General features: G+C 32.9%; 1 protein-coding gene across 1 annotated transcript in view; it reads right to left on the reverse strand.

Annotated features, from left to right (window-relative positions):
* LOC118188337 (immunomodulatory peroxidase-like) overlaps positions 1-22,049 on the reverse strand; it is a 101,717-nt gene extending 79,668 nt beyond the window's left edge. The window contains exon 1 of the mRNA XM_085825509.1: positions 21,745-22,049. Within this exon, the coding sequence (XP_085681635.1) occupies positions 21,745-21,761 (17 nt within the window). The 5' untranslated portion in view covers positions 21,762-22,049. The remainder of the gene's footprint in view (positions 1-21,744) is intronic.
* Positions 22,050-23,055: the final 1,006 nt, after the last annotated feature.

Consider the following 23,055-nt stretch of genomic DNA (forward strand, 5'->3'; position numbering starts at 1 on the left):
GCTCTATCCCGAGACCTGAATCCGATACAGCACCTTTGGGACTACTTTCGTAGACAGGTTGCTGCTTTAAGTCCCTCTCCAAGGTCGTTGGATGAGCTTGAATAAGGATTACTCTGTGTCTGGCCGCTGCTTCCCATTTCACTAACCGACAACTTAATTGACAGCATGGAACGTCGCTGCCGCCAATGTATTGCAACTAGGGGTGGACATATTCCTTATTAGAACCCATTTTTGTAATCTTATCACCCCATGTTTCCTCAAAAAACTGTGATATACTCTTTCTCCAAGATTGGATTTCTCTGCCAAGAGTGTAATTTTTTATTGTAATTCATGTTTATGTTGAACTTCAGAAACATTCTATGTCGCATTCATTAAAGAAGTGTTTAGTGAACATATCCTGTAAATTTTTGTTTCTATGTTGCTTCATTCTCAAATTAGTTTAAAAAAAAAAAAAAAAAAACTTTTGGAGGGCAGTGTATTCATTAACTTGATCAGCATACATTAACTTGATCAGCAGGAGATATACATTACTTGATGAAGCATGGGATGTACCTAGATGTCTGAAAACAAAAAAAAGTCTCTTTATGATCCAAAGCGAAGATAAAATGTGTGCAAACCTGATGCCGTCAATGAAAAAAAAAAAAAAAAAAAAAATTCAGTAAGGTGTTTTTGACTGTCTCAGGATTCTCTTACAATGGGAAGCTAAAAATAAGAAGAGTGGGAAAAGATGGTAAGTTCAACTCAACTTACGGTCAAAAGAAAGTTTTACATCCGATATTTATACGTTCCAGATAAGAATTCATAAAACATCCATTCCAATAAGAATTCATAAAAAAAAATTACTTGGAGCTATATATTTATGAACGTTTCGAGAATGAAATATTTTTAATATCCAAAACTTCCCAAATCTGCTACTTTAAGCGTAATTGAAACCAGTTCAGATAATCATAATTGTGAATAAAATGCAATAAAACATAATAAAAACTGCATAACCTCTAACATAAATTGGAATAACGCGTAACTGCAATTTCATATTCACTATGTAACAGATTATATGACACCAAAAATTAAAACTGAAAGAATTTTATTTAAAACAATAAACTTTATATGGAAAAGCAGACTAAAACACCTGTTATTTTTTTTTAATTGTTAATCTTACGTCTTTTAATGGAGAGCTTAAAAAGAGACAAAGTTTCCAGTGATACCGAATTCTGAAGTACACTCTATCAAAAATTGTATGTTTTAGTAGCTGTTGCAATTGCTTTTCTAATTTTCTATTTTTGACCCAATTAGTGTAATGCTTTACAGCAATATTCTGAATTTTGGTGAAACGAATTAAATACATAATGTAATTATTTTAACATTAAGGTACAAATGCATTTCTAAGTTGCACTATGTTGCACATTAACTTAGAATATGTTATTTAAACACGAGTTTATTTCATGTACATGCGTCCCCAAATGCCAGTAAAATGTATATGGTGACAAACCAATGATATAATGACGAAAATTACCAAATAGCGTGACTTTCAAACATTATCTCTCCATTCGTGCACAGTAACTGCAAATTAAATGTATTGATAATAAAGTACTTTTGATGTTGTAGATATATAGGGTTCAAAACGATTGAATGATGAAATATTTTTGATCGATTGGTTATGGAGCATAGAGTTACAGTTTAAAAAATGTAGTCGCATACTCAAATAAAATAAAAGTAAGTTGCTCTTTTTTAGCACCAGAGGTGGCTTTAGTCTCAAACGTCCCCGTTTTGCTCGTATTACTTTTCAAATGTAATCGCCAAATGTTTTCGCAGTTTTTATGGCAATAACATTCAACACTTTGTCGAGAATTCTAAAGATGTTCAATTCAAGATATTTTTAACTTCGGCCGCCAGTTTGTTGCCAATGGAGAAGCATAAATTATTCTTTTAATTTAATCTGTCTATTATTGATTAAGAAACTTGGCTATTTAAAAGCAATAAACGCAATTGTGTCTATTAATAATTTGCCAAGTGGACCCATGAAATGACAGTAAAAGTAAATTGGAGTCAAAGCAAGGTTATATTGTATGGTTTTCCCTTTTGCATTTTCATTTTTATTTTTAGAGTTTGAACTACTATAAATCCTTATTTTAATTTTGATACGTTTGGATTTTGTGTTAAACCTCTTATACACGATTGCTAATATTAATATTGTTGAGGAATAACCTTGCTTTGACTCCAATTTACTTTTTAACTTCAGAATCTATAAGTCTATTTAACATCATGCAGCTATAGCACAGAACGGGTATAAAAATTTGCTTTTAATTTTAGCCTCTTATTATGATTCTTTTTGTATTTATGTATATATATATATTCTTTTTATCGTAACTGTTTTAGGCGGCTGGCTGCGCCAGCGGCTAGTTAATTGAAAAGTGAAACAAATACCAAAAGTAGTTCCACAAAAGCGAGGTTCAGGAATAATAGCCCTGTTTGGCTAAAAAGGTGTGATAACATTTAACCCTGTATCTGAAAATTTATACTGTGATTTTGCTATTGAATTTTATATGGCGTAAGAGCAAAAAATGTTATGTTGAATAAGAAGACCAAAAAAAAAAGTTGCGTCAGTGAGTCCAAAAACAAATAGATAAACTACGAAGATAGACATAAGAAGAATTAATGATACATTATTACCTATTCGTTTGCAGTAACCAGTATAGTGAACGCAGGCCTAAACTTAAATCGCTTAATCAGATGCAGCTGTTATATGCAGTAAATTGAGCAATTAAAATTTTCAAAAACTGTGGGAATTCTGAAATGGATATTAATGGCGAATTGCTTCAATGGATAACACCCTAAATACACTTACAAGTCCAACACTCCCTTTGAAATTTCGATTGCGATCTATGCTATTAGCTTTAAAATATTTTTTGTTTAGCGGTTACGAAAGGACGCGGGGTGCTTGGAAAAAAAATAAATAAAATGAAGCTTACTTCTATTTAGTCGAGTGATATGATTTGAAGCATTGTGGAAAAGGCAAACAGATGAAGGTTTATGGTATACAGTAGTACTGAAGCTGGACATTTTGCGAGGTGACCTACGAGAAAACTAGATGTCTCAAGTTTAAAAATGAACTGAATAGCAAGATCAATGGAATTCATTATTAAAACAACTTTACTTCAGTTATATTTTTACCGTCAAACAAGGCAACGTACCGTCAAACACCCTGGAAAGTTTAAAATTTCAAATAATTTGTATTCATAATAATGCATATAGATATCAACAAAGTTAGGACTATAGAAAGTTGCCCATGGTTAATCTCTCAGGCTGGTTGCAACACTTATTTTGAAAAAGAAAATGCGTTTGTTTCAGACAGACGTGAGTAAGGGAAATTAACTCATCAGTTTCGATACATGAGAAATGAAATTCTCGAAGTTTCATTTCAAAACACTTAAGTGAATCTTTATTTGTGAATAATGATTTTGCATCAAAAGGAAACATCACGATGAAATTTCGATTAGAAATACTTTTTAATTTTTTTATAAACTCTATTAAAATTTTTGTGGAGTAAATGTTATTAACTAATAAAACCAGCTAATAGGTACGAGGCAGTACCTTTAAATTTGATATAACAGGACGGAATGGAATGCCACTTTTACGAATTTTGAGTAGAACATATAGTCTGGCACAATACGCAACAAATGGGATATTCGATTTTTCTAATTTTGACAGAAGGGTTTATGAATCGGAGTTTTATTTTTGAGAAATCCGAAGATGAAAGATGTTTTGGGAGCAGATTATATGGGCCTTCGTTGAGTTTAGCGACACAATCGGTGTAAATGCCTTTGTCCATGTTTACTATCTGACTACCTTTGTCGGCCTTTGAAATGATATACCTGGGGTTAGAACGAATTTCGAGTAACGCGTCTTTTTCTCTCGCGTTTAGATTAGGTTTTAAAGGCTTACTGATAAATTTCACGGTATGGCCGATAAGATTCAGCCTGAAACGGCAGAAATTTCTAAATCACCTTCACTTTTTACTAAAACGAAAATATTTATCCCCAGTTTCATTCAGATTAAATGTAATCAAAAATCTTCCAATCATATTTGAAAAATTCTCCTTGAAAAAACTGCAAACTAGCTTTTCCTTGGCCCATCTTAACGAACACACGTCTACGATTATCTAAAGTTTGATTTCAGCTACATATAAGTTTCATCTGAAACTTACAGATTCGTGTCCAAAATAGGTTGCCACTAAATAAATCTAGAATAATCTTGTCTAGAACCTAGAATGCCATTAAACGTCATAAAAGACCCTTGCGTCTAAATTCCAAAACCTCCTGTCACAATCTTCCAAAACCTTCCTACTATAAACACAAATCAAATGGTAAAATTTCTAATGTTAGTTCATCAAGGAACAAAAATTTATAAATATAATTTCAAGTTCTCACAAACCTAAAAAATCTTTGATTCCAAAGACTTTAGCCGCCATTGAAAAAGCTTTCATGTTGACAAAAACAAATTATTAGGCATCTTATCGCCCATAATGTGAAATTTAGCAATAAACTTTTGAACCCTAATCTAAACGTACAAAATAACCGAAGGAGTTTTTCGTACTTTGCCGGTTTTTCATTTGGATTTCTATAGAATGCCCAAGAAATGTATAAAATGTTAATCGTTTCATACATTGGGGGTCGACCAGTTTTCGGCATGCTATAAATTACCTAGTTATTCTATATAATTCCGTTTTCATATATTGCCAGTAATATTATACACACACATGTAAATTTACAAAAATTGTTTTAAAATGCATAATTCATATTTAATCTTATTATGAACTTGTTTCAGCTCAGTTTTGAAGTAAATACGCAAGGAAGTAAATAAGAAACATCCAGTATTTTGTCCATTCTTTCCAGACGGGGGAAGGGAAAATTTTGGAAGAAAGATGGGTCAAAGGAAAAGCTAAAAGACAATAACTGCGTACTTTCTTTTATTCACCGCAAACGTAAACAAGGAGGGGAATCTATTATGTCTAACAATTGACTTCATTTGACCTTGCCTTTAAACGCTGATTTCAAAACATCGCTTGAAGAAACCTCCAGAATTATCACAAACAGATAAAAACGGTTTTTAACCTACACTCAGAGGGAGGGCTTAAATGTTAAATGTACACAGATATTTACATCATAAAATAGAAAATTTTAGAGTCATGGCAAGTTCTATTACTTTAAGATAAGTAAAAGTACTCAGAATGCGCCCTCAGGGCACTTCTTTTTTTTTTTTTTTTTTTCTCTTATCAACCGTGCATGTAGCGGGGAAATAATTTTAAACGTGAAAATATTTGACCTCGACTTCTATTACAGCTTTCTACTTTTAAGTATCTTTCGAAAATATTTTCTGTACGTGATAGTTGTCTGTACCGCATGTAAAATGCCCTTCTTATTGATATAAGAAATTGAAATCTACCATATAGGTAATTCTTTCATTAAGCAATCCACATTGCCAACAGTTTCCTTGTTCTTGTTAGTATACTAAGATATCATTAGAAGAGATTGATTTTAAGTTAACGCACAAAATTTTTTGAATGTTTTGTTTTCAGAATATCAGTACAAAAAAACACAAAGCTAGCTTACGAAACTGAAAATGAATGCATGTGATAATATGATATATCAGATTATCAACAAAAACTGACTGAAAATGAGTGATAATCTTCATTGAAGACATTACTGCTGTTTACAAATTTATTACTATTAATTTTGTTAATCTATAACAGGTAAAGTAAGCAAGAAAGAAAAATTAAATATCATACTCTTGCTGAATACTGGCGCTTGGAAAATAAAAATATTTTATTCCTGCAATGACGATACTTATCTATCAAATCGCCAAATTGGTTGATTAAATTTGAAAAACAAATATCTTACTCTCTGCCAAGTTAAAACACATTGCTTTTAAATTGCTGACCAGATCTGAATATCTTACCTTCTGCAGAGTCGCATTGCTTTTAAATCGCTGATTAAACTTGCACATAAATATCTTATGCATTTCAAAGTAGCAATACACTGCTTTTTTAAATAGCTGAATGAGCTAATTAAAATTTAATTACGGTCATATACAGTATAAAATAAATAAATAAATAATTCAAAATCAAAATTTGGGACTCGAGGTGCACATGTTCAGGTGGATTATTCAAAATGTGGTGTCTCTAGATGCCACCGTTTTTCCACTATGTGAGGAATACATATAGATTCCTCATTGTTTAATTAATAGTGCAAAAGTTAACGTAATTTTAAAAATGGAACTTAATTCGCTTTTAAATCTCTCAAGGGAAAAAGGCAGAATTAATTGAGGTAAAAACAATTCTTTTCACTTGCGAATTATTTTCTATTCTACCAGAATGTGCAGTTGTTTTATATGTGACAATGGAGAATAAGCTACCAAATTTAAGACTGTTTAATTTTAACGTTGGAACTGCGTCAGTTTAATAGCAGTCATATCCTAATACATTTCAATATTAGTTTCGAGTTTTGAAGCGGTACTCAATCTCATTTTGAAGCCCACCCGTGGTCAGGAGAATTCAAATTCTAGCGAATAGTATGGCTGCAAGACTGGTTTTTTATACCTGCATGAATAGAATGAGAGTCAGTTTCCTCAGAAAGGCAAGCCTTTCCTCAAGCATCAGTCTCCGAACGCTTTGTAATAATTAAGTTACCTAACTTAAACTCAGTCTGCGCTGTAGTAAGAAGTGGCTATGGGCAGATATAGTACATATCTATAGATCAGTATCTCTTGTTCAAAAAGGAAATGTTTATATTCTAGCGAACAAAAACACATAATTACTGTAAAATAAAAGCAAAACTGTCACGGTAATGAAACGAACGCTCAAAATCCATTTCTTCAAGTACAACAAATATCCTCCTGCATCCCGCAGTTCTTCACAGATATTCTATGAGAACTTTGTTGGAATATAATTCTCCTCATGCGTAAGATTTACTCCTACTTTCAGCAAGGCGTGCCTAAACTCAACATCTGAAAATTTCAGTGTAAATACTTAACTGTCATTACAATCAGGATTCCCAGACACAGAAGACAAAGAATTAAAAAGAAAAAGAATTGCAAATTTATGAAAGGTAAAACGAGTTCAGATATGCGGATTGATTCGCATGGAGTGCTATCGTTCCGGTTCTTTGAATCGGTCATTTTCTGATGCTATCAAACTCGAAAATATATTTTATTACCAGATAATGTAAACAGTTATAAATGTATCTATTAAATAACATTAAGAATAATACACTTTGCTTTCTTACTTCTTTTGATACATTTATTGTTTTTCAGATCTTTACAAGAAAATGTCACAAATACAGAAAAGGTCAGAACTGAAAAATGGTCTGCATTGAAAATACTAGTTTATTGTTAAAATGAATCAATCCTTAACTTACAATTGGCACTAAAGACTTTTCTGGTAGTGTTTTGATCAACAATGAGCAAGCAAGACTTGGCGATTTGGCAATATTTCCCATTAAAAACGCAGTGGCTAAAACATTAATTTTGATGAAGTTATAAAAAAAAATTTTCGGAAGTCAAAAGTCACAAAAACAGTTTTAGACTTTTTTTCTATTGACAGAAAAGTTCAAAACTTCTTTTAAATCATCAAAAATAAATTAATAAGTTTTTTCAAAAATATGTTGGTGTACTAGATCTAAAATGCTTTTTCTCTTAAGATTTTTTTGTTTCCCAAAGCATTTTAACTATTTAATTTTAATTAAATAAATGTTAATTATATATTTTTGTTGAAATTTTGTATGATGATCATTCCAATAAGGGGGAGGGGCACCAGAGATATTTTCACCCTGGGCCTCGATATCTGCAACTCTGCAACTGCCAACCGTGTGAACCTTTCATGAACCTCCTCAATATACTCAACGATAAAACTCCAGAACCGAGTACTAGCTATTCAAAGAAAACAAATAATTTTCTCAGAGAAGAAATGTGAATAGTAGAACAAGTCATTTAATATTCAAAGAGGCCAGAATGTTTTTCAAACAGTTTAGGTTCTTCAACCTTTCTCTGGAAAATAGTCAATTCTGTTAAAATCTTAATCGTAATTTTAATTTTAAGGATCGTGTACTCCAAGATGATGCTGTCAATCAGTCAGTGGAACTCTCAATTTCATCATCATTCTCTTCTTCGCCCTCTTTAATGCTTTGCTAAGCAGATCCTTTCATTTTAGCTAGAACTCCTTTGCATTGATTCATAACTTGTCATTTTATTTAGCTGATTCGGTTTCGTCCAGACATTTATTAGCTATGATCTTAAAAATAATAATCTCTTCAAGATATCTTTTCTACTACTACATATGTTTCCATTTCAATGGTACAGTTACAAGAGTGATAATCTTTAGGACATTCAACATGCTTAGGTGGATGGTGATTTTACAAATATGTGTGTCCATCACGCCGGCGTCGAAAAACATTCCTCTGACCAATGTTTTGAAAGGTCAGATTCAAATGACCAAAATTTCAATATGCCGTTTGAAAACACTCCTTTGTGAAAGGAGTTTTAAGGAAAACTGGCATTACACACGTATCCGCATTACACACGAAGAAAACCATGAAAACGCCCATGTAGTCAACCCGTTCTCCCGGAATCGAAATCAAGTCGAATTGCCGTAACTTAGCGACTTTACCGCTCAGCTGCTGGGGCACCTAGTTTCTGTCGTATTAATAACCTGTAAAATTTAAATTTGTAAACTGCCTTTTACGTACCGGATTCCAAATAAAAAGTTATTTCTCGTGCGATTAAGGTTTGGTTTGGTATATATGATTATGACAACGCCTCGAGGGCTACCTGCCTAACGGGATGGATGCCTTCGTGGAAGACTTTCTAACGGAAACTGGCTCGTACACACAGTACATACGGAGAAAACCACGCAAACTCCCATGCAGCCAGCCCGTTCGCGGGATTGAACTACCAGTGTTCAGCGACTTTACCGCTCGGTCGCTGGTGGTCCCTATGCTATTAAGGATCTTTTAAATGAGGAGGCCGGTATTACCTTTACGATATGCAGAATTTGCATATAACAGAAAATTTTGTAAAGGGCTTTAAAGTATGCGATATTGGCCTTGAAAAAATTTTCAAAATTTTTTAACTCAAGTCTGCTTTTTTCGATGAAACGAATTAATAAATAATAATAATAATAATAATCTCAATTTTATGAATAATTCAAAAATTGAATTACATTAAATAAAATTTTTCGAACTTCAGCATCTCTACAAACGTAAATTTAAATTATGTAAATATTCATGTATGTCGGACGTTAAAATTATTTATTAGAGAATTCACCTTCATTCATAAATACGTAGTTTTTTAAGTAGTACATAAGAAGCTACTAAATTTTATTAAAGAAACTATGTATATAGAAAAGTCTTACATATATAATTTCTTTAGCAAAATTTAGATACTGACGCCAAAATTACTTTTAATAAGGACATCTCAGGTAATTTTTATCACATAAAAACTTTTCTCTCTCTACACGGATCCTACTTAATTAAAATCATTAAATTAAATATTGATATAGTTTCACTAAAGTTGAAGAATGCAATGTTAGCAAAATTGGCGTATATGAAAGCTTGCCTTATTTGATTTATTCTTCATCTAAATTTATTCAACCGATATCTATTATTTATGGATTTAAAACCTGAACAGTAAGAATCTATAATGATTATTCCAAGCAGAGCAGCTACAATAAAACAGTATATTGTAAAGAAATGTAAGACTATTCTTAATCACTTGCCAAGCAGACAACTTTCTTCAGACAATTAAAGTTTCACTTTAAATGGAGCCATTTTAGTTATGTTTCAGGCACTTAAAAAAGCCTAATTTTAGCATTCTTATACTTCGATCTGAAGAAGTCAAACTTGTTTGTTGAAATGTGTTATATTTCATCGACACCAGGCGAAAACTACGAATCCGTAGTAGAATTAGTTTTTCAGAAAAACGTGTTTGTTAAAGGATATACATATCACGTTCTTTAGACGTCCCGTTATAGCTTTATATGCATATCATTGAACATTAATCTCTCTGTTATGACACCAATAACACTGAAAAACTACTTATAAAAACAAATCAGGTGAAAGCAGGAAAAAAGTCAAGTTCGTCAATTTAAACGTTTGTTGTTACATACTAGTTGCGTTAATATTTATTTACTGTAATTACAGCTCCTAAATTAAATTAATTATACGAAGCTTTTAATTACCGCAACTAAATGGTATGCTATGGATTAAGAAATTGTACCCACCATTTGATTTTTCGGATCCAGAAACATAAAATATCAGTTTGCCCTCGGCAGGATTCGAACCAGCCGGCTGGACGGGCTAACTACTTACACCACAAAAGCATGCACGGGGGACTGAGATAATTACTTGCAAATTTATTAATAATTATGTCATAAATAAAGTGTTAAAAAATTTTAACACTTTATTTGCTGCTCTAAAAGAAACCTTAATTGATTGATTCCTTTTCGATGGGAACAAGTATGCCTCTATACGATTTTGTATATCTCCGCAGAAATTATGAAGGTTTGAAATTTGTCGTTACATACGAAAATTAGGATGTTCATGAATAGAAAATTTGCAGGAACTTATTTATAATTTTTATAAATTTGTTACAGTCTCTAAAGTGATTTCCCTAGCCTCTAAGGAATCCATTCAAAAAAGTAATCTCCTACACCATTTTCTCCCTCTCCAAACAAATACGATGACTCCAAACTCCAAACAAACAAATACTTCACACACGAAAAATACGATGACCATTTGAAAAACTTGTGCACGTTTCTTGACCATCAAGTTGATTACTTCATAAATTTTGATTTTTTTAAATGCTTTTAAACACTGTGCTGACTTTTCTAAAGAAAGCTTAACGTGATCATTTTAGGATGAGAAAAGTATGTCTCTGTATCAACACAAAAATTTAAATATCAGTCCTCATGCATAAAGTGTATGATATTCATAAATGGATGATTTGTGGAAAAGTTAAAAAAAAAATGTATACACTTCTTAGACAACAGGTGCACTAGAATAAATTATCTTGTTTGTATGAATGGACAGAGAGCCTAATGTTAAGACTGATAACAAAAGTTCTGAACAGTAAGAAACTTCTTCAACCTGGCAAGAAAAAATAATTTTACGCAATATCTGTTTAAGGAACGAAAATCTTTTTCACGTTACTGTACTTCAAAGCTGACTAAAGTACATGAAAGTATTAATAAAAGCAGAGACTACTTTCCATCAGGGCCGGATTAAGGGTGTCGTAGGCCCTAGGCACTCCAGCAGCGTAGGCCCCGAAATAATAAACATTTTTTAACTGAAATTGACCGCTAATATTAAGTAATAATTTTGTTGTAGATATAAATCCGAAAATGTGATGATGCGGTAAAATAACATTATTTTATTTTGGGATTTTAATGTTTTTATTTTTCATAGAGCCATTTTCAATAGCCATAATTCCAGAATTGAGTTTATCTGCAACAATGCAACTTTTATATCTACCAAATTCCATGCAGAATTCCAGGGTTTTAGTACATGAACATGACAAGACATTAGCCGCCGGGAAAACCTCTCGGACGGGCACATGCGTTTGACACAGTTGGCCACGTTTCCATGCCCACTACCAAACGCTTGCGCGCGATCGAGAGGTTTTCCCTGCAGCTAAGGTCTTTTGTTTTAGTAGCTCAGTTGTGTAATAAGTTAATATGTAAACACTACGATAGAGCGTGTATGCCTGTGCTTGTATTTAATCACGCTCAACCCCAAGTCAATCTTTAGTTTAAAAACTGGAAGTTAAATTTATTATAAGTAAGGTAAGTAAAGGAAAGTTGTTTTTATACTCTACTTATTTCAACCTAGTTTTTGATTCTGGAATATTGCTTCATTCCATTATAAATAATAGAATTTTCATTTTATCACTTCTTATTAGTATAATAGTCCGCCGTAGAATGCAGCACAATGCAAGGAACTTTGAGTAGGCCTACTATGGGGTGGTTTGGCCATACTATTGTAAAAAATCTCCAGTAGTAGTCGTAGAAATAGTACAGTCCAAATCACCTTTGGAATAGCTTAATTTTAATCCATACTCGTAAATCCGGGTTTCGTTTTTACAAGTTTAAAATGCATTACTTAACAAATTTAAAATAACTTTTTAGCTTTCTGATAGCATAATAAAAGCGACGGGCGCAAACTAAAATGTATATTTAAAGGTGACGAGAAGAAGGAGAAAACAAGTTTAAATTTTAGTTTGTGCGTGCCCATCGCTTTTATTATGGTATATCAGAAAGTTAAAAAATTATTTTAAACTTTTAAGCGCAATTTATAAAAGCTTTTTTTAAATATTTTTTTTTTAGCGAAAAATGTCTGATGGATATAAAAGAAAACACCAAAGTGGACATGAAAAACGCAAAAAGAAAGAGAAAGTGAGTGAGTCGCTTAGTAAAATTAAAGGTTCTTTATTGAAATATGTTAACATTTCTAAGGAGACAGAAGATAATGCAGATGCGGTAGATATTTCCTCGATCGAGGTTAGACCTAAAGAAGCTGAGGCTTGTTGGGACTCGCAAGAATGTTCAACCAATAAAACTGAGAATGTCACAGAAGACGAGGCTGACGGGAGTTTACGAAATTTTAACGACGCTTCCAAGCAGGTGGTGCCTGAATCACTACCAACAACATCAGCCTCAAGTATTTTCAGTTCTGATCCAGCACGGTGGACAACCATAAGCGCAGATCTTATCGATTACTTCTCTCGTAATCACCCTGTGCAGAAATTGGATATAAATTTTAAGTTATACGCCACTAAATTTGGCGAAATAATGAGATGTCCATCACAAGATTATTTTTTCAGAAAACTGAACAACAATGATATTATAAAAAGGGACTGGTTGATATTTTCCGAATCTACTGGCAAGTTTTTTTGTTATAAGTGTTTGGCGAAATAATGAGATGTCCATCACAAGATTATTTTTTCAGAAAACTGAACAACAATGATATTATAAAAAGGGACTGGTTGATATTTTCCGAATCTACTGGCAAGTTTTTTTGTTATAAATGTATTTTGTTCAAATCGGACCTACCTGGAAATCCAAACCTGTGTAACCAATTCCTTACAGGCTTTAATGACTGGAAAAACGCACATTCGAGAATTTCAAGTCATGAAGTGTCAAAAGAACATTTTGCATCTATTTCTGCTTTAGTGAACTACCAACAAACTAGAAAAATTGATGAGACGTTTGATATTGTCAAGGAAAAAGAGAGCACATATTGGACAACGGTTTTAAGAAGAGTAGTGGAAGTAATTAAGTTTTTGGCCGAAAGGGGACTAGCGTTTAGAGGCGATAATGAAATACATGGTGATCCTAGTAATGGCAATTTTCTTGGGTGTATCGATCTCTTAGCCAAATTTGATCCGTTTCTAGAAGAACATGTAAGAAGATACGGTAATCCAGGCCGCGGAAAAGTATTATATTTATCCTCCACAACATATGAAGAACTAATAATTTTACTGGGGTCAAAAGTATTGGAAAAAATAGTTACAGAAATCAAAGAAGCCAAGTATTATGGAATCACTGTGGATTCTACACCTGACGTTAGCCATACGGATCAACTCTCCATAGTTATTAGATATGTCTCAAAAACTGGAGATATATATGAAAGATTTTTGATGTTTGTTAAAATAGAAAAACATGATGCCAAGTATCTTTTTGACAATCTAATTTCAGTTTTAGAAAATCAGGGAATAGACCCAAAATTTTGCAGATGTCAGTCTTATGACAATGCGGCTAATATGAGCGGAGTGTATTCGGGAGTACAAACTAGATTTAGGGAAATCAACAGCGCAGCCACTTGGGTACCATGTGGAGCTCATAGTCTTAATCTAGTTGGCACAGCGGCGGCAGAAAGCTGCTTAGAAGCTGTAAAATTTTTTGAAATTTTGCAATCGCTCTACAATTTCTTTGCAGCGTCCCCTCAAAGATGGTCTAAACTAAGGTCTTTGGGAAGTAAAATTTCTGTAAAAAGACTTTCAGAGACCAGATGGTCAGCACGTTATGAGGCTGTAAAAACATTATGTGCCCATTATGATGATATACGTGGTATTCTTACAAATATTTCAACTAGTGAAGGTATGAAACCTACAACAGTGATTGAGGCACAAACCTTAATCCATCAAATGAATACTTTGGAGATGGTATTACTCACAGTTATTTGGGAAGATCTACTAAAACACGTCGATATTGTAAATAAATCTCTTCAAGAACCTGGCATCGAGTTTAACACGATGGTGCGACTCTGCAGAACTGAGGACTCAGAACTCACTGCAGAACTGAGGACATGTATAATAGCTATTATCTTAAGGCAAAAGCCCTTGCACCAGATTCAGAATTTAAAGAATCCGAAACTAGAGTTCGTAAGAGAAAACGACAGTTCGATGAAGGGCCAGATGAGACTCCCTCTCGCAGTGCCAAAGATTCCTTTAAGATTAATGTTTTTTTTTTTTTTTATTGTTCTGGATGTGCTTTGCACTGAAATGACAAAGAGACGCACTGCGTATACCAGCCTTTATGACACATTTAGTTTTCTTACGGATAATACACTGACCGAGGACATTATCAAGGTTAAGGCTCAAGCTCTGGTAAAAATGTATCCGTCTGACTTAGAAGAAAACTTTATTGATGAGTATTTGATTTTTTCAAATTTGTACCCCAAAACCACCTCTATAACGGATCTCATCAAATTACAAATAAAGGATAAACTTGTGTCAAGTTTCCCAAATGTTAATATTGCATTGCGCACATACCTTTCGATATTGGGTTCGAATGCAGAAGGAGAAAGATCATTCTCCAAGTTGAAGCTTATAAAAAATTTTATGCGTTCAACTATGGGTCAAGAGAGAACTTCGTCACTGGGCCTTCTGTGTATTGAAAGTGATGTCGCTCGCGGCATTAATTTTGAAGATATAATACACGAATTCGCTGTGTCAAAATCCCGAAAAAAGGAGTTATTTTAGGATCTACTTAGTAAACCAAACGTTTTGTATTCGTATTTTTTGTGTATTTGTATTTACATATATTATTTTGACCTTCACTATATAATAATATAAAAATGTTTATAAGTTTTTGGGGTATTTTTATTTCAATATATTTTTTTTCAAAGCCCTAAGACCTTTGGCCTTCGTAGGCCCTTTGGCCTTTTTAGGCCCTAGGCACGTGCCTACTGTGCCTAATTGGTAATCTGGCGTTGCTTTCCATGCCTCTGCAGGGAGTGCGGCCCTCACCGAGTACCACAAAAATCATTCGCCTGAAGTCATTCTGTATAAGAAGATATTTTTAACCGGAATATTACTCGTATAACAATCTAGTTGGTGCGGAAACGTTTTAAGCAGTGGGATGGTGTGATAGTGTCCTTTCGCTCATAGAACAGGCCACAAAATAAATATGTCTCAGTCTAGTACGGTAGGCACGAATAACTACTTACGCTACTTAGGCACGATGCAGACACATACTTGTTTTTGTTTATTATTTACGATCGTTCTACGAGCGAACGAACAATGTCTCCCATCTCACTGCCTAAAACGTTTCTGCGCCGACTATACCTCGTTATGACCCCCCCCCCCGGAGGTCGACGTAGAGAACTCTGCGAAGCTACTGGCTAGGATCTGTACCTAGGCAGTCTCGGCCACGGGGGATAAAATTTATGAATTTGGTGGTTCTGAAGCCCCTGGGAAAGGTAATTTATTGGCCGGCCTCGGGGACTGGCATGTCCTGAGCGGTGTGGAACCGTAGCCGGAGGGCTTGGTTCCCCCCCCCCCCAGTTTGCTGGGTAACGGCCCACTGCGACGGGCTCGCCCATGCGACTGGTAGGAGCATTAGACGACCGGTGCTGCCTGGTGAATTCCAGGTGGTGCGCTGCTCCTCTGGAGGGTAATAGTGGAGGTTGAACCTCCACGACGTGCCCAAAGGGGGAGTAGACCTGTAGTGTGATTTAGTTCACGGGGCAGGGAAGCCTAAAATTTGTTATTTGTTTGTTATACCTCGTTATGAACAGTAGTTTGTCGTACTGCTACTGAATATTTAAAAATTAATCAGATATACGCTACGAAGAATATTCATCTGTGAGACGAAGACATTTTTATGCTATTATGCGGTACTTCACTTTGTTAGTCGAAACATTCTTCTCTATCCCTTCTGTGATATTGATTTTGGTAAGTAGAGTTTTGAGCTTGGAAAATAAATCCATTACTCTTTTCCACTTTCAAATTCAACACAGCAAAACTCTAAAATTTAGCTTACCGGTTTCTTTAAATATTTGTAAGTTTAAGCTTCGCGAGGATGTATTATTATAATTACCTAAAATCTAGTTTTTAAAAGCATAAAAGCTGATGATTGTAGTAAGCAAACTTCATCAGAAATCAAAATTTTATTTACGAAACATAATGCAAATTTTCTGTAGCAAAGAACTCCCGTATGACCCGCAGTTTTCAAATGCTAATGAACCGTCAACGATGATTTAGTGATTACCTACAATTAACCTATTATTGACATATATGATTACTCTTCTAAGTACGTTGTTAAGGATTAATAAACCCTCTTTACACGAAAAAAAAAGTATTGTTTCATGAAAATATCCGACAAAGACTTAAATTTTCATGCTCATAGTACAATGAACTAACTAATTAGTTAGCAAGTGATAAATTTATTTTTATTCCGAAATATGAGATACAATAATATTTATTACAATGATTAATAAAATGCTGCTGTATGCATGAAAGTAAATTCAAGTGAGAAAGTGGCTTCAAATTTCTCAACTGGTTAAATTAAGCCATTAAAATTAAAGAGATACCAAATAAAGTAAAATGTAACAAGCTTGGATATTAATGTACTATGTGATCTACCGCTTTTTGGTCCTAGAGATGCTAATAGTCTCGAAACTCACTTTTCGTCCAAATCATTTTTCAAATTTTTGCTACCAGATGTTATTGCCATACGTTATTTTTAAAGAAATTAAATAATCAAGAACTGTATGTACGAAAGTGTGTTTCTCGCACTGTGGGAAGACGATGGAAGCTGGAACCATCGGATTATAGACACATGTAGCCTTTCACTCGAACATATGCACCTGAAAAACTGAATATTGAATTTCGAGCTTATTTTCCATTTATTTCATATTTTGTAGAAATTTAATGAATTTTGATTAACAAACTCGGCGATTTGAAAGCGAGTACCAGCAATACTATTCGAAATCAAACATTTTCATCTCCAGCCTTCGAGACTGTTACCATTCGGGAATATATAAGATATTTACTTTTCAAATTAAATGAACAAACTCCTCTTAATGTAAACAATGTGTTCACACAGCCAGAAAAAGAATACTTTCATCATCCGTGGGCCAGCAGGCTGCTATTCCTAAGATATTGAACTTTCAAATTTAATTTGGAAGGCTATTAGTAACAATAAGGCAATAAACTTAGTTCTTAGGAATATTGCTTCACATTTTAATGATTGATTTAATAAAATCATGAGATGTCTAATTAAAAATATAAAATATTTCTTAAATTACACAAGCTGCACTTATTGAAATTATTACATACTTTTTCTTTTTTATGGTAACTATTTATGTGGCTATCCTTGCAAGCGGCTAGCTTTTAAAGAAATAACATAGCGGATATTAGAAAGAAAGTATGGCAATAATTAATGCTCTATCGTTAATTCTAAAAATATGTTGTTTTAAAATACTTTGTGATTTTTGCTTTTGAAATTTATGGCGAAAGGTTGAATTTATGTTGTCGACGAAAGCGAGAAGAACGTGATATTTGAAAAGTAGAGTTAAAAACACAAAAGGTTAATAATAAAATGACCAAAAAGAGTTATGTAAATCATTTTACTAAGAAAACTGAAAATTTATATTATGATCCGAGAACAAACTGTGTTAGAAATTCTAAACGTTTGCTGTTCTTAAACATTTTGTGATCTTTTCCTGAATTTTGTGACGTGTAAGTGCGAAGGAAGCGGTTCTTGATAAATAAAGCTCAAATGACCAATAATAATAATAATAATAATAACGTTAGTAGGAGTGAGTCTAAGAGTTGTCTGGTAGACATCTCTTTGCGAGCTCAGCGAAGCATAAAATACCTTAACAAGCTCTCTGATGCGAAGTTAAATTCTGAAGCCTTTTAGTTATTTCCTTTTCTTTTCTTCCCCCCCTTTTATTATTATTATTATTATTATTTATTTCTTAGATTAGACGTTTAGACGACCAGCCGCTGCAAAATAGTTTCCAAAAAAGTGAAAAAGGTATATAATCGTTTTAATGAATCATGATAATATAGTTTTACATGTCCAGCTAGCAACTTAAAATAGTTGAAATTAATCTATTAATGGTTTTAAATTGCTTACTTCGTTAATTAATAGCAGAACAAATTTGAAGAAAAAAAAAATTCAACATCGTTCGCTTTGCTGAACAAAAACGGACTGTCTCATAGAAGATAAAAATATTTTAATCCTGGGAGTAACAGCACATTTCTTTTCAACGACTGAGATTTTTAATTAAATTCGGAAAACAAATGTATTACGTTTTGCAGAGTGGCAACACTTTTTATTTTTAATTTTCTGATTAAATTTGAAACAAATATTTTACGCTTTGTCGAGTAGTGACACAAAGCTTTTCATTTGTTGAGTTTTTGATGGAAAGCTCCTTAAGCTCGCATAAAATATGAAATAAATAAGAAACAAATTCGAAATTTAAAGTTCTGGCTTCGAGGTGCTCATGTGCAAGTGAAAGAATAGTGTGTTCAAAATTTTGTACTTCTAGGTACCACCGCTTGTCAACAATGCGCAATGCGATGAAAGCATGGATTTACTCAAATGACTGCAATAAAGAAAGATCTATTTATTATCGAAAATTCTAAGCCAAGAGAAAGATATGTACAAATCTGATTGCGTCAATGCAAAGTAAATTTTAGGAAGGGGTTTGTAATTGTTGCTTATTTCATATAAATCACGACGCAAACTTAAAGTCCAGAAAAGGGCTGTAAGATCGAAGTTTTAAAAAATGCACACTTTACATTTTCAACATAAATTAAATTGCTCCGTAATAATTGTAAAAATGTGTAAACACCCTCTGTATTTCGAATACGAACAATGGATTTCTAACTTTTCTTCAGAAAATTAATACTGTAATACTGGTGAGGTGATAATACATCTACTGAGGCGATACTGGGGTTCCAGGTGCACGGAAACTACAATAATCGTCTGTGTTTCTTAATGAAAGTTTCTATTAAGATTCAATAAACTAAATGTTTCCAAAAAATTTTTAGTTTAAGCTTTTAACTTTTTTTTTTCCTTTAATTTTTTCGTCCTAAATACGAAAAAAAAATTTAAAAAGGGGGGGACTTTGATATAAACAATGCATGACCTCATGCCTTCCGCCAGTTCCATGGTAAGACATAAAATCGGCGGAACGAACTTCAAGTCAGGGGTCCCAAACTCGTGACCCTCAAAGGGATTTTATGCTGCCCGCGAATATATTTCTATTATGTATTTGTTGCAAACATTTCAAGAGTTTAGTTATTTGAAGGCCGAGTTTACATTATTTTCATTATTATTAAAAACTACAGTGAATAATGCATCAGAAAATCTACGAATGGAGCTAATTAATTTGAAATGTTATGTAAATCTCATTTGAAGAATTAAACAGACATATCTGATTAACGTTTATTAGTATGTAGAGATATTAGGATTTTTTTTAGAAAACAGGAGTCATGAAAAATGAGCAAAGGCTTCGCCGGGAATCGAACCACGGACCTCTGGAATACACGCCCAGCGTGCAGATCACTACACCACGAACGCACGCTAAGAAGGCAGAAAAAATACTTTATAAGTACTTGTAAAAAAATAAATAAGCTCAGTTATGCACTTTTGCACTAAGAATAATCCCTTTGTTTGAGACTACAGTTAAATGGGAACAGCTTTTTTTTGGCAATTGAAAATTAATGAAAAAAGAACGCGAATGAAAGATGAGTATCTGCAATCAGTGATGAAGGTAATTTCTAGTATTTTTTTTTTCCTAAGGCTACAAGCTTTATCAGAATTGAAACTCCATCATATGTCAAGCTGTAGTAAGAAATTAAGAATTTTATAATTATTTACATATGGGACACGTATGTATTTTTATCATGTGCGGAAGAAAAATGTAACGAATAAGAGAAAAAAACAAGGCTGTCATTATTTATTCTTAAGTTTTGTCTCACTTGGAAAATTTTCCCTAGAAACTTAGCAAGTTTTAATAATTTATTTGTTTTTAGTTTTATGTAAAGTAATTTATTTAATGATTAATTAGCACATTAAAATGATTTTGAATAAATGTCAATTTGAAAATTTAAGACTTGCTGTCAGTATACTTGAATTACAAAATGGAACCAACAGAAATTCCTAGGAGGTACCAAGCTTTAGGTAAAAAAAAAAAAAACTTTTCATTCAAGCTTTCGCATTTATCAACATTTTCTATATTTTTCGCTGTTTAATTGATAAAAAGATGTTAAAAATAATCTAAATCTAAATAAATATTATTTATGCATTTTTCGAGTTTGGGAAAGGAGAGGGGTGAGGATCTTCTAGTAGTGGGAAAGGAGTACAATGAAGCAAAATAAGTTGAGAACCATTGCTTTATATGAATGCAGAAAGCTTAAATACGGAAAACAGAAGTTTTGGAAGTTTCGTACATGAGTTACTGTGGACGAAGAAAATCATTTGTCAGACAGAGACTGGCAAACATATATCATTCTGAAAATAATAGTAAAAACGGGTTGCGGGGATCCAGTTCGTGCTTATTCACTGAAAAATCATTATCTTTTCTGAGGTTTTGGTCCCAAAATCCCGAATTTTGGGCCGAAAACATTACCTGCCCTACCTACGCATACAAGTTGGCACAAAAAAATATCCAAGTTTTTGAACCCCGAACCTTTTCCACGATTCGTGGTACTTGAGGATTCACTGTAATAAATAGATTACCATTAAATAAAACAAAAGTAAATATTTTTAAGGAATATGTATATCGTTTTATCTTCATTCTGTTTCAATCTCTCAGCTGGTAATGCAGTGTACTACTAAAGATTTAAAGGAAAGCAAAGATCTACTTATGCAAATTTAGCAGTTCTCATAATTGGCAATTTGCCAACGTAAATGATAAAATCTATTGCCACACAAATAGCAATAGTTCTTAGCGCTCGTAATTTACCAATCTGCGTTGCTGAAAATATGGTAGTATCGTAACATAACATAGCACAAAAAATTTAAAAGCTAAACTGAAAATATTTTGGATAGGATGCGTAATCAGAAATTAACATTTGGCATGTTATTATAAAATAAAATGCAGATATAAATTATTAAGAAGTGCTTATATTCATTTTAAATAGCTCAAATTATTCATTAACACGCGAGGTTATTTTAAAAAAATAAAGTAAAGATCTTATACTACACGGAATAACAACATTCTGGAGAACTAACAGTTTGCCAAACAGCGGAGATAATAAATCTTTTAGTCGTACAACATAATGTTTCACATTAGTAAACTATCTCACTAATAGCATAGCTCTTTCGAATGCGATTAAAAAAAAAAAAGAGAGAGAGAGAGAGATGGACGAAAAAAGAAATAGCTTTATAATATTTTTAAAATTCAATTCTCAAAATGTGTTAACGAGAGTTATTATAGATATTAAATAATGACTCACCCCCAATGAAGCAGCATGGTTCTGAACGTTCAGGAAATTATGGAATCTGTTAGACTTTCACTTTGTACAATTCATTGGATGTTGGAAATAAACAATATCACTCTTAGAACACTTTTAAACTTGTTCTTCTCCACGCACTGTTGACCCTCTTCCTAATGTACACCTTGATCTTCTTCCAGTTAAGTTTGTATCCTGAAAACTTTCGCGCTCCACCAATAAAATGACTTCGCCTCGTTATGACGTCATTTCAATTGCATGCTGTCATTCGCGGAGGGGAATTCTCACTTTTATTTTTTAATTCATTCATTTTTCTCTCTCTTTAGAATAAAAATTCATTGTGGGGACACTGTTTTTTATGTGCTATAGCGTGCGTGAAAGCGACTGGATTTGTGTTCTTTGGTCTAAGCGGATGCACAAAATGGACGTTACTCTTTGGCGTTGGTGAAACACAAAACACAACGGAAAATATTGCTACACGGAAATCCCACACACTTCAATGGGGAAAAAAAAAAAAAAAAAAAAAAAAGAAGTCTTCCAACATTTTTTTGATGCATTTTGTTTGATTCTTTCTAGATTAGATAATCAGAGAAAAAGACGCAAAACTTTTACCTGAATTCGGATAACTAATATATTAGAATGTCTATTTCAAGTCAAAAATCTTAAGATAACCATTAATTCATCAAATATTTTTATTAATACAAAAATTCATCTTGCCTTCTAGAAAAGCTTTGCAGACACTTGTGAAAAAATAAATCAACACATTTTCACCCAATTTCTCGGCTTTATTACTCAAAAAAAAGCAGTCTATAATATTTATCAGTTTATTTTTTTATTAATTAAATTCATAAATAACAAATAATTTGCGCTTAGCAAAATTATTTAAGATTCTGTGTTCTTCCATATTATGAAAGAATGTTTATTGATGTAATAAAGTGAATTCCTTAAAATAATTATGTTTTTCTTGATAATATTTTGATACTTTTCTGTGGCAGTAAGTTTTATTAACATTTATATCATTAGTTAATCTTATAAAATACATGTTGAATACCATTATTATGTATCTCCCCTATAGAATTCTTCTTAACTTTTTTGCTTGAACGTATTTGATTGGCATTAGAAATAAATTTAAGATAAAATTCTGTAACAATATATAGACTGCAATCATCTGTTTTCTTCATTCTTAATCTTAGTTAAGCAGTAACACTCATTTTAATATTATTTTGATTTTGATATCTCTCTATTTATATCACTTTAATTTTCGAAAACGAATACGAAGACAAATATTTTAGTTTTTAAGCATGGACAGCTGAT

Source organism: Stegodyphus dumicola, chromosome 10 (assembly GCF_044657685.1).
Source record: "Stegodyphus dumicola isolate Sdum_Otavi_A_Nest chromosome 10, ASM4465768v1".
Classification (NCBI taxonomy): Eukaryota; Metazoa; Arthropoda; class Arachnida; order Araneae; family Eresidae; genus Stegodyphus; species Stegodyphus dumicola.